At 51.2% G+C, this 12,500-nt stretch overlaps 1 protein-coding gene across 1 annotated transcript in view; it reads left to right on the top strand.

Moving 5' to 3' along the window:
* The window catches only part of mmp14b (matrix metallopeptidase 14b (membrane-inserted)), a 13,484-nt gene extending 2,738 nt beyond the window's left edge, over nucleotides 1-10,746 (top strand). The window contains exons 2-10 of the mRNA XM_080010976.1: nucleotides 5,883-6,031; nucleotides 6,295-6,417; nucleotides 6,678-6,985; nucleotides 7,448-7,609; nucleotides 7,722-7,882; nucleotides 8,000-8,138; nucleotides 8,451-8,601; nucleotides 9,042-9,157; nucleotides 9,285-10,746. Of these exons, the coding sequence (XP_079867102.1) occupies nucleotides 5,883-6,031; nucleotides 6,295-6,417; nucleotides 6,678-6,985; nucleotides 7,448-7,609; nucleotides 7,722-7,882; nucleotides 8,000-8,138; nucleotides 8,451-8,601; nucleotides 9,042-9,157; nucleotides 9,285-9,787 (1,812 nt within the window). The 3' untranslated portion in view covers nucleotides 9,788-10,746. The remainder of the gene's footprint in view (nucleotides 1-5,882; nucleotides 6,032-6,294; nucleotides 6,418-6,677; nucleotides 6,986-7,447; nucleotides 7,610-7,721; nucleotides 7,883-7,999; nucleotides 8,139-8,450; nucleotides 8,602-9,041; nucleotides 9,158-9,284) is intronic.
* Nucleotides 10,747-12,500: the final 1,754 nt, after the last annotated feature.

Raw genomic sequence — 12,500 nt, forward strand, 5'->3', positions numbered from 1 at the left:
AAGTTTAAACTCCAGTGACCTAGATTAAACCGTCAAGTATAAAGACTATCAGGTTTCTCGTGGAAACCTGAGCGGCGCTGCAGCGGACTCCAAAAAGCATTTCATGCTTGTTCACGTTTGTGTTTCTACCACCTGTGAAGCGTTGTGCACGACAGGAAATGACATCACTGCTTTTTTTTTGTCGCTTATTTCTGCTTATTGGTGGATTCATGGCTCTTATAGGCGGTGTATGGTTTGCTTTACCAGTGGTTTTAACTGCGTGGTGGTGGTGGTGTGTGTGTGTGCGTGCGTGCGTGCGTGCGAGAGAGAGAGAGAGAGAGAGAGAGAGAGAGCACCGCAGGAGGTACTTTTACAGTCGAGGCCCTCAGGCCATCGCAGGCGGTCACGTCCTGTGGTCTGCGGCAGAGACAGGAAGTGGGCCGGGGATTTCCTGTCGGACATTACGCACCTTGTCGTCCGAGCACCGAGCAGCCCACGATGACAGCCCGCAAAGTCGCTGAGGAACCAATTTTTAAAAGAAGAAACACACACACAACCACAACCACACACCTACATGCACACACAACCACAACCACACACCTACACACACGCACACACATATACATGGTGACCTTAATGCACAAATACACCTACACACTTTTTTCCCTTCAAAAATGTCTCATCTAAAATAATGGATTCAAATTTAACCTAGACAACCTAACTAACTAACATATGTCCACATGTTGCCTCAACACACAGATGTGGACACACACACACGTGCACACACACACACACACACACACACACACACACACACACACACACACACACACACACACACACACACACACACACACATACATAGTGACCTTAATGCACAAACACACCTACACACACTTTTCCCTTCAAAAATGTCTCATCTAAAATAATGTATTAAAATTTAACCTAAACAACCTAACTAACTAACATATGTCCACACATTGCCTCAACACACAGATGTGGACACACCCACACACACATACACACACACACACACACACACATACACACACACACACACACACACACACACAATTAAAACCAGACTGTAAAGCGAGGTCATTTGGTTCAAAGCCGGGGAACTGGACATGAGATTTTGGATCAGGCCTTAAGAAGCAGGAGACACAAAGACGAGGCTGTTGAAGCAACACGAGACAACAAGAAAAGTTATTGTGTGGACGGCGATGACGTCTCTTGCACGGCGCGGGACGGTTTGGCCAGGCCGAGCAATTAGGGGGCGCGAGAAGACAGGATATGGGTCGTATAGTTCTCCCACACAGGCCTGCCCCTGTGCGGGGGATTCCTCTAGCCCTGCCCGCGCACAAAGGGTTTTTAAGCGGCTTTGTTCTTGCGTCGCGGTGTCGTCATCGGCCTTTTCCTGATCGTTTACGGCGAGGAAGGCGGGAAGGAAGCAAGGAAGGAAGGACGCACCGTCGTACCGACGCGGCCCGGTGGGTGGCCCGGTGGGTGGCCCCGAGGAAATCACCTCCCCGGAGGTGTAAGAGGAAATAAAGAAATACACCCAAGCCATCACCTCGTTTCCTGTTCGCGAGGGAAGCAATGCATTCGGCTCGTACCGGGTTTATTTCGCCGCGTTTCTTTTTTTTACCTTCATTTTTTTTTTTTCCTTTCTCGAAAAAGACAAAACTCCTGGCGTGGCGACTCGCCGAGGATTTACTTGTTGCTGAAACGGCTCTGGCAGCAGAGCGTGTTTTTCCAATCTGCCCTTGTCGCTGGCTTGTTGTTGTCGTTGGCCGCAGAAGAGGCCGCGGCCGAGAAGAGCGGCCTGGGAGCTCGCGCGCACGTCCCTGCGCGTCTCTGCTCGTCCCTGCGCGTCTTGCGCACGGCCAGGAGGACCGGCGCCATCCGTTTGAAGTGTCCTCCTCCTGGCCGCTCTCACTCCTGGCGTGCTGCAGAACTGTGAACACTCACTACCAGAGTGATGGCCAAGTGTGTGTGTGCATGGGTGTGGGCCTGGGTGTGTGCGCGCGCGCGCTTGTGTGTTATTGCGAGTAAAACGGTCGTAATCGTTTCAAACGCTTGAAACGATGTTTGACATAATAGCGCCGCTCTTGGGAGGGAGTCACGGGTTCTGGAATGGGGAGCGGTGGCGCGCTGTACCGGGCGCCCTGTAAGCCTCACTTGGACTCCCATCGCCGCTGACCGACTTTTCTTTCCGTTGGCCCTCGCCGAACGGAACAACTGACTCGGAGGGAGGCAGCCCGCGTCGCTGCGCTTACATACACAGCGACCGCTGTTGGGGTTTTTTATTTTTTATTTTTTTTCCCCGATCGCATGAAAGGGGGGGAAAAAAAAAAAAAAAAAAAAAATGAAACGTCCGCGCGGTAAAGGTCCGACCGCTACCGGCGCAGAGAGTGCCTTCATTCAGGATGATTCAGTTCCGCTCGCTCGCCGTCACTCTGAATCAACGGGACGTCGACGGCGACAAAGTCGAGTGATCCGGTTCCAACGAAACAAAAACAAAATGCCGACGCCAGCTTTGACGGTGACCACTTCTTCTTGTCGCGGCCCCCGCTGCACTTACTCGACTCGTTAGAGTTGTTGTTTTTTCTTTAAAAATAGCCCCGGCGCGAGGATGAATAAGACACTGTCCGGTCGCCTTGAGGGACCCGCGCGCGGCGCCTGGAAACGAGCGCCGGCTCGGCGTCGCGCAACAGCGGCCCCCCCCCTTTTTAATTTTTTTTTTTTTTTGACCGATGTCGAGGACGGGTTGGAGGATGTGCTCGGATGGCGGCCCACGGAGAGGAGAAACGAATGAAAAGAGACGAGGCAAAGCAAACCCGAACGCGGCCTCTCCGAGCGACCTTTTACCTAGTTATGGAAAGCCGTGGAACAGGAAGACGCCAAGTCAGCTGAACCAAACACCGGAAGAAGAGCAGCGCGATACGGAGGACCCTGCTCCCCACAGGAGCCATGGCGATATGTGTCCACTCATTACCTCTAAATATGTTGTGAAGGATCCCGCTAAATGACATCAGAATGAACTCCATGGTAATTGAATGTACTCAAATTGCATATATATATATTTTTTTTTTTTTCAAATAAATCTCGTTTCTCTTTTTACAATCCCTTAGATCAGTTCATTATAATACGATACCACTGAAAGATGATAAACAATAAGAAGAAGAAGAAGGACGAAGAATTCACATTCACTAACAAATGTCAAGCGGATTTCCACACCTTTGACTTGCAGATGCAATATTATGACCTTAATCCTCCTTAATCCAATTTTTCTCAGAGCCCCCCCCTTAGGAAAATTGTATATGCAGTATATATATATATATATATATATACTGTATATAGATGTACCAATACAGTGAAAACAGTGGGTCTTTGTGTGTCCATTGGACCTCTGTGGGTGAGTCAGAACCAGCAAAGGGCTCATTCAGGCCAGAGAGAGAGAGAGAGGGAGAGAGCGAGAGAGAGACTCTTTGCTCTCAACCTGCAGAACCTTCTTAGTCATCATTCACTCCTGCCCAAGTCGCGGTGGGATGCGCCTCGACAAGCATCAGGGCTTCTCACACCGGGACAGTTATAATGCAAATACACATATAAAATAGATTATATACACAACATAAGCAGAGGTACACACACAGTACCATAATATACAAACGTTAAAGTTTACACTGATTCACTATGAGGAGGTCATGCGCATAACAGTTTGAGTTAACAGTTAACGTTTGCCTGGGTTGAATGTCAAAACAGTCCCCGCCGCCCCAAAAAAAAAAAAAAAAAAAATATCCCGAAATAATCAGCTGAAACAAGACAAATGTGAACCAAATGTGTTATCTCCCTTCGCCCTGTTCGACGTGGCTGTGGCTTTTTCTGCAGAGGCAGCACACACAACAATGATCGAGCGGCCTAATGCGATCTGGGTGTGGTCGTCAGGAATTATTCGCCCTCGAGCCTCTGGGTTTTCCATGAGAGAAGGACCCAGGGCGGTGGTGAGCAGGGCGTGGGGGGGGTTGAGGGAGAGAGGGAGAGAGGGAGAGGGACGCGGGGGTGATTTCGACTTTGAGGTTTGGATGCGATGAGGACGAAAAAAATTCCCAGCGAAACGACTGACTGACTCTGCTGTTTGACTGGAGACACTGCCAAAACCCCTGCGACACTCCCTATCTTTGTCCTCATTCTCTCCCTCCCTCCCTCCCTCCCTCCCTCCCTCTCTCTCTCCCACCTCAGCCCCGACACCAATGTGGTATCTGTTATCACCAAGTGTAAAGCAGTCATTATGTGGACGTTGCAAGACTGAATGTCTGAGTGTGTTTGTTTTGTTTCCCCTCCCCTAAAAAAGCGAAACGAGCGCCAAGCGGCCCACGTTGGCAGAACTCACGCCTATCTCGTTTCCTTCTCCACTCCTTTAATCCACGGGGGGGGTGATTTCGGGGGGGTCGGGGTTCCGTGCCGGCGCGGCGCCCCGGACGAACAGCCCGGCCGACTCTAATTTCCGAGTCATGAAACACATCCTGGGCGTGTGTTCTCGCCGGGGAGCCGGCGGCGGGTGAGAGCGTCAAAGAAAGCGGCTTTTTTATTATTATTATTATTTATTTTATTTTTTTTCGGGTGTCCGCCGCCGTCGCCGCCCGACAATGGCCTCAGTGTCGGTTTCCCCGGCTCTGTGAAGAAGGGAGACGGGGGGGGGGGCGGGGGGCGGTTCGGGTCCGTTTCGGGGAGAGGTTCGGAGAGCGGAGTCGCCGCTGGCGGCGCTCCAGAGGCTTGGGGGTTCACCAGGGGGAGAACCGGGTCACACGTAGGCCTCTGGAACACGTGAAACCGGGCGCCGGGCGACTGGAAACCCACATTTTGTTTTCAGTCCGGTAGACAATATGCAGGATGGAGAGATCCCTAACTGAGGGGTAATATGCACGAGACACAAAAAAGAAAGCGGGAAAAAAATGAGTAAAATGTCGGCAAAACGTGACCGACCGTAGGGTCGTGTTTACCATGCCGGGGGAGTTTTCCTGTTTGGTTTCTGCCTCGCTCAGTCCCTGTCCAAACCTGTCGAGGGTTTGTTTGAGGTAGCTTAATTCAGAACGACCTTGATTCTCAGAAAGGGGGGGGGGGGGGGTGCCGCTGCGTGAGAGCAAAATAAAAGCTGGTTGAATGGTTTGATGTTGAGTCACCGCCTGGCGTGGAGCCACGCATCGGATTGACAGAAAGACATGTTTTGCGAGAGCGTGTTTTTTTTTCCATTCCTTCTGTCCGTTGACATGGAAGGTATTCTTGTTGCGCACGAGCAACGGAAGAGACAAAATACCAAAAGCAAATACAGTTGCAGATAAACACGTCCTCTGTGTAAATGTCGACCCCGCCCAAGGAACCGTTTCTACGCCTGTTTTTATTCGGTGAGATGTGATGCGATGGGATATGCTCCCCCATCTGCCAGTCTGCGATGTGTTCCCTTCATTGGGGCAGTCCCGCCTGGCGCCCGGCGCGCGGCGTGGCGTTTCCAGGGCCCCTCCGCCACAGAGACACAGGCAGAGATGTTGCAAACACACTGGTTTATCGTGGAGCGTGGGAAACACGTAACAAGCAGGGAGTAGATGGACACATGTCCTGGCAGAGGCTCTCTCCGTGTGTGTGTGTCTGTGTGTGTGTGTGTGTGTCTGTGTATGTGTGTCTGTGTGTGTGTGTGGGGGGATGGGTGATTTACCTGTTGCTCGCTGGTTGCTCTGACGAGCAACAGGCGCACCGCCACCTCTGACCACCTCCCGGGCCCAGTTCCCTCGGCCCCAGACAGGTGTGGCTGCTTAAACCACACCACCACACCCCTTTTTTCAATCGAGTTATTTTGAATCAACCCCATCTTCTTCTTCTTCTTCTTCTTCTCCCTCCCCTTCCAGTCGTGGCTGCAGCAGTATGGGTACCTCCCTCCGGGCGACATGAGGACGCACGCCCTGCGCTCCCCCAACTCCATCACCTCCGCCATCGCCGCCATGCAGAAGTTCTACGGCCTCACGGTCACCGGGTCCATCGACAGCAACACGATCCAGTAAGAAGTCGAGAAAAAAATAAAAGAAAAGCCCTTTGGCACCATTTCGCTCGTGTTCCAGAATTACAGACTTACAGACCCAGAAGGACATAAGTAATCGTCCACTTACGGAAAACACTCGTATTTCTACTGTGCACAATATCTCACATGTCGCTGTATTTGGAGCTTCCATCCACCCCAGTCCTCCAGCAGGTGAGAGGGCTGTAACCTGGAGTATTTTCCACCTGTTGGGAGTGACCGGAGTGTGACTTCTTGTTTGGCAGGGCCATGAAGCGGCCACGCTGCGGAGTGCCAGACAAGTTTGGCGCCGAGCTGAAGAGTAACCTGAGGAAGAAACGCTACGCGAACAAGGGCCTGAAGTGGAATAAGAACGACGTCACCTTTTCGTAAGTCGGCGCTCCGGCGGAAATGACGCGGAGTCACCTGAAATATGTCTTGGAGGGCGCGAGGCTGCATGTGCGGGAAGAAAAAACGAGCACACGGAATAAGAGAAATCTGTAATCCATTCAGTGAGGAAACGTTACCAACCCGAAGTCCGCCAGTGGCTTGACACTTCTAAACATTCTTTTTTTGCCTCCCCTGTTTTTGGGAAAACCCCTCCGCTGCCGTTCTCTGTCTCAACCTGGTCTTCCCACCTTTTTTGCAGAATCCAGAACTACACCCCTAAGGTCGGCGAGTATGAGACCCAAGAGGCCATCAGGAAGGCCTTCAGGGTCTGGGAGAGCGTCACCCCCCTGCGCTTCAGGGAGATTCCCTACAGCTACATCCGAGACAAGGTGGAGGAGTTTGCCGACATCATGCTGCTTTTTGCCGACGGTTTCCACGGCGACAGCAGCCCCTTCGACGGCGAGGGGGGCTTCCTTGCCCACGCCTACTTCCCCGGCGCCGGCCTCGGCGGAGACACGCACTTCGACGCGGCCGAACCCTGGACCATTGGAAACCGGGATTTGTTCGGTGAGGGGGGTGTGTTTTGGAAATGGGAAATTGAAAAGGGGACTTTTATGTCTCGATTCCGCAGTCGAACCCGATCTCAAGTGAAAAGGTCGTTGGGGGGTCGATGGTTCCTTTCAGGCTTTGAAGCCACAGGCAAACACAACGGGAACCAACTTGTACCGGTATGTTCGCTTGACAGGAACTGTTGATGTGACACCAATGGAGAAGTGGTTTATTTTTGGGAGTGCAGTAGACAGGATTCTACAGCGTCAGCAACATCGCTCAAATACATCTTCACATGACCGGAGGCAGATCTCTTTGCGTGCACGCACGCGTGTGTTGGTGCCGGAAAACTGTAAAAGTGTTTTGTAGACGAGATGGGACGTGGGCATCGTACTTCTTCCAGAACAAGGGAGATTGTCAGCGAGGAGTATTTTGATTATATCCACTAAAAATCCACTTAAATATCTTGTCCCTTCACAGGTAATGACGTGTTCCTGGTGGCTGTCCATGAGTTGGGCCACGCCCTGGGGCTGGAGCACTCCAACGACCCCTCCGCCATCATGGCTCCCTTCTACCAGTGGATGGACACGGAGAACTTTCAGCTTCCGGACGACGACCGCCGAGGCATCCAGCAACTTTACGGTGGGTCCCCACAGGACCGAGGTCCCGTCCCCATCCTCGTACTCGGTGAATTGGCAAAGTTGTTGCCACAGTCCTTCTCAGAGCACTTTAAAACGTGAGTTGTTCCCTTCAGGTTCGGGGTCGGGCCCTCACCCGCCTCCCGTGACGCCCGGCGTGCCTCACCACGACCCCGAGCCGACGGACTACCCCGACGTGCCGCACTTCGGACCCAACATCTGCGAGGGACACTTTGACACCATCGGTATCCTCAGGGGCGAAATGTTTGTCTTCAAGGTGAACACGCACTGACGGCACCCTCGGGGGGTTTAATGATTCAAAATGCTGCCGAGGCCTTGTTTACGCCGAACGACCCGTTCGGGGAATTGATCGCGATTTATTTTTTCCTTTTAGGAAAAGTGGTTCTGGCGGGTGCGTAACAACCGCGTGCAGGAGGGATACCCCATGCCGATCGGCCACTTTTGGAGAGGCCTGCCCACGCACATCAACGCTGCCTTCGAGAGGGAAGACGGAAAGTTCGCTTTTTTCAAAGGTAAAAATTCCCGACAAACATTAAGGAAACTTTTTAAATGTTTCCGTTTATCCAGACAAAAGTCTCCATCAGGGGTCCGGCTCTCTCTCTCTCTCTCTCTTTTTTTTTTTTTTTGCCAGGCGACGTCTCAGGCCTTCTGCGCAAAACAGCCTCTGAAGACCGATCGCACTTGGTGGCTCCGGCGTGTCATTGTTGTGTCTGGCATTGTTGTCCGCCTCATCTGCCTCACCGTCTCTATCCATCTCCCTCCCTCTCTCTCTCTCTCTCTCTCTCTCTCTCTCCCTCCCTCTCCCTCTCCCTCTCTCTCTGCAGGAGACAGATACTGGGTGTTCACTGAGTCCAGTTTGGAGTCTGGCTACCCCAAGAGTCTGAGGGAAATGGGCACCGGGCTTCCCAAAGACCGAATCGACGCCGCCCTCTTCTACACCCTCACCGGGCAGACGTTCTACTTCAGAGGCAACAAGTCAGTCCTGTACCCCGTGTGCGTGTGTGTGCGCGCGTGCACGTGCACGTGCGCGTCGACCTAAAGATGCGACCAAAGCGTGGGGGCTTAAACCCGGCCGCCATTTTGAAATTGAGAGTGTGTCCCGGCATAAGAGAACGGCGCCAGCGGCCGGGGTGGAGCGGGAGCTCCGACACGCGGGCGCTCGCGACCGGCCTCTCCCCGACCCCGATTACGTCGCTCTCCGTCGCGGATCACGCTTCGTCGCCCCGCGTCATAGACGGGAAAATCTGCTTCCTCAGCGGAATCGTCGGCCTGCGGCTTGCACGGGGCTTAACTCCAAGCAATCCCCGCTTTCCCCACCTCGGGGTGTTTTCCTCTCATGGAATAACATTTTTATTTATTTATTATTATTTTTTTTTTTTCAAAATCTCTTGCTCTCCCCCTCGCTCTGCGTCCAGATATTACCGCTTCAATGAGGAGGCTCGAGCTGTGGACGATGGCTATCCAAAACCCATCAGCACGTGGAAGGGCGTGCCGGACAACATCAAGGCCACCTTCATGAGCAAGGACCAAGGTAGGAGCCGCGCGGGTGGTATGGGTTTTTTTTTTTGTTTTTTTCGACGCGCGTGCGCTCTGTCAGCGCCCTCCATGTTATTTATTTACGACTCGCCTCGTTATCTTTATTTCTTTTACCTCCGCAGCATACACATATTTCTACAAAGCCAACAAGTACTGGAAGTTCAACAACCAGATGATGCGCGTGGAACCGGGCTACCCCAAGTCGGCGCTGCGCGACTGGATGGGCTGCCCCAACGAGGAACCCAAGACCGACGGCGGCAGGGGGGGACACGACAAGGACAAGGACAGGGAGCAGGACGACGCCGACAGGACCGGGGACAGGGACAGGGACAGGGAGAGGGAGAGGGAGAGGGAGCGGGAGCGGGAGAGGGAGCGGGAGAGGGAGAGGGAGCGGGAGAGGGAGAGGGACAGGGACAGAGACAGAGAGGTGGAGAAGGAAGAGGAGGTGATCATCATCGAGGTGGACGGGGAGGGCCCGGCCGGCAGCAGCGCGGCGGCGGTGGTGGTCCCCCTGCTGCTGCTGGTGTGCGTGATCGTCACGCTGGCGGCGCTGGTGTTCTTCCGCCGCTACGGGACCCCGCGCCGACTCCTCTACTGCCAGAGATCTCTACTGGACAAGGTGTAGGCGTGAGGAGGAGGAGGAGGAGGAGTGGGAAGCACAGCGGAGAGAGAAAGAGGGAGGGAGGAAAAATATGCGGGAAAAAAAATAAAAACCTATGCAGAGAGGGGGGGGGGGCGGCTGAGAAGCCGAAATGATGACAGGACGGAGTTGAAAGGGAGAGAGATTTACACACGTCGACGCGTCAAAATGTTCCTTCCACTGCCAAACCAAACGTCGGGGACATTCTTTTTTTTTTTTTTTTTTCCTCTTCCTCTTCCTCCTCTCCCCCGATCTTCTCTTTCTCGGTGCTTGTTGACGCCAGCTCATCGCTGTTTTGGTTTTAGCCCCTTTAAAAAAAAAAAAAAAAAAAAAAAGTTCTTTGGTTTTTTTTTTGTGTCCGTTTGTTTTCGTTTTTTGTTTTTGTTTCCCGTCCCGTCCGCGTTTTGTGTCGTTGGTGAATTTCCGCTTTTGAAACCCGCAGCCGTTCGGCATCTTTAGCATGTTTCCTCGTGTGAGCGTTGGAAAAAAAAAAAAACAAAGAAAAAGAAAAGGGGAAAAAAGAAATAAAAAAAAAAAAAAAAAAAACCCCAGCGTGTTGATTGTCCTTTCCATCGTCCTTTTCAGAGAGCACACAGACTCCTGCACCCCTACACTTGAAACCTGCGCTGATTCAGTTGCTGCATCATTTCCAATGAGGCAACTCGAAAGAGCCAGTATTGACCATAAAAGGGAATTAAAAAACGCATTTCCCTGAAACCATAAAAAGCAGGGGACGTCATCAAAGGCAATAACAAAAAAAAAAGTCTGTCTTTTTTTTTTTTTTTTAATATCCGTGTCTTTAAATGCGTATTGTTACCATTGATGCCGTTGTTATTATGACTATTACTATTGTTGTTATTGTTCTCCATGTATAGAGGTTTTTTTTTTGTTTTTTTTTTTTTTGTACATTGTCATTAAAAAGTCCTGCTGGACAGTGACATACAGTTTTGAAAGTGGCCTTAATTTTATATTTGGGGGGAAATGAAGGGACGGGGGGGGGGGGGGGTATCTTTTCTTGAAACTTGATTGTCACTTTTAAATTTTTTTTATTTTTTTCTTATCAATTTCAAATGAAAATAAATTGAAGATCTAAAGAAAAAAAAAATGACTCCTTTTTGTCATTGTACTTGTTTACAATCCTCAAATCATCTCCCGAACCACAAGTCGGGGTTATAAGTAGCTTACGACAATGATAACGATACTAATGCTGATGATAATAATGAGAAATAATCTCGTTTTCTCAATGAGATTGTGCCTTCGTGTGTCTTCTTCACTTTAACAATTATTACGAAATAAAGTAATTTCCTAAACATTCAAGGTGCTTTGTTTTTTACTCAGTATGCCACTCACCCGCTTCCGCTTTCATTTGCTTTTCATCTGGCAACCACAGCGTTTTGAGTATTTCACTTCCCCTCCTTCCAGATTTAGTTTATGGCAAATTCTTGCTTTTGCATTTACTATAAAGTGGTAATCCGCAAGACTATTGTATTTTAAAGAAATCCCATATTACTTTATTCAGATGGCACTTTTTTAAGAAACAGCCATTCAGTGTATTTACACTATGCATGCGCTCCTCTGCACGCTATCTCCATTGTTGGCGGCGGGGTCCGCCTCTCCCCCGGCATGAATGTAAGGATCAAGTAAAAAGCAGCCGCAGTGAATCTGATAAAGCGGCGCAGCAAGTTGTGGTCGGTAAAGTGTCGATGTTGGAACAGTCACAAAAAAAAAAAGAACAGGGCCCCTGGATGAAAAAATAACCCCGCGTCCTCAAGAGACCAAGAGAAAAAACGCGTTCAAATGGAAATTCTGGGACTCCAGCCCACACACGAGATCTTATGAATCACCACTTGAATAAAGTTGAAACGGTCTGCCTCACGAAGCGACCACCACCTGCATTTCTCACACCTCTTGGCGGTGGCGGCGAGAGCGTCGCTCTCCGCCGGGGCTCCTCCAGTATTCCTGGACCTCCAGGTCTCGCTGTGCTCTGCTCCGCCGGGGCTCGGAAACTGGCAGGCCCGGAAAGTGGGTCGGAAAATCGCGGCCGTGTCCAAGGCCTAAGTAGAAACAGGGACGCGGACGAGTGTGTTAGTCCTCCGCTGCACACAGCCGGGCACCGTATATCCATAGGGTGTGTGTGTGTGAGAGAGAGAGAGAGAGAGAGAGAGAGAGAGAGAGAGAGAGAGAGAGAGTGTGCGATTTTGTATGTGTGTGTGATTTTGTATGTGTGTGTGTGTGTGTGTGTGTGTGTGTGTGTGTGTGTGTGCGTGCGTGTGTGTGTGTAAACCACGCACAATGGGAAAGTAGAAGTCTAATTTTGTCTCTGTGAAGAGGCTTCACTGAGCGCTTACTCGACATGAACGTAACCAAGATGAATAAAAGGGGAGATGTTGCCATCGCATCGTGGGGCTTTTTATGTAACGAAGCTGATGAGATATTTTCCTATTGTGCTAAAATGATTTGTCGGCCGCTCGGTTGTTTCCATTCTGCTGCAGCGGTGTGTGTGTGTGTGTGTGTGTGTGTTGCTGGGCTGGGAGGGAAGAGAGTCACGAGGTTTATGGGGGAGGGAGGGAGGTGGGGGGGGGTAAATCACATTTGGGAGCCAGAAATGAGAGAGAATTCCATGAGCAACATCTGGAATCCCAACTGCAATCTAAAAGGGCCAGGCACACAGCGGGACACGAGGCGGCTGTGTGCAGCT

The sequence above is a fragment of the Zeus faber genome, assembly GCF_960531495.2.
Source record: "Zeus faber genome assembly, chromosome: 12".
Lineage (NCBI taxonomy): Eukaryota > Metazoa > Chordata > Actinopteri > Zeiformes > Zeidae > Zeus > Zeus faber.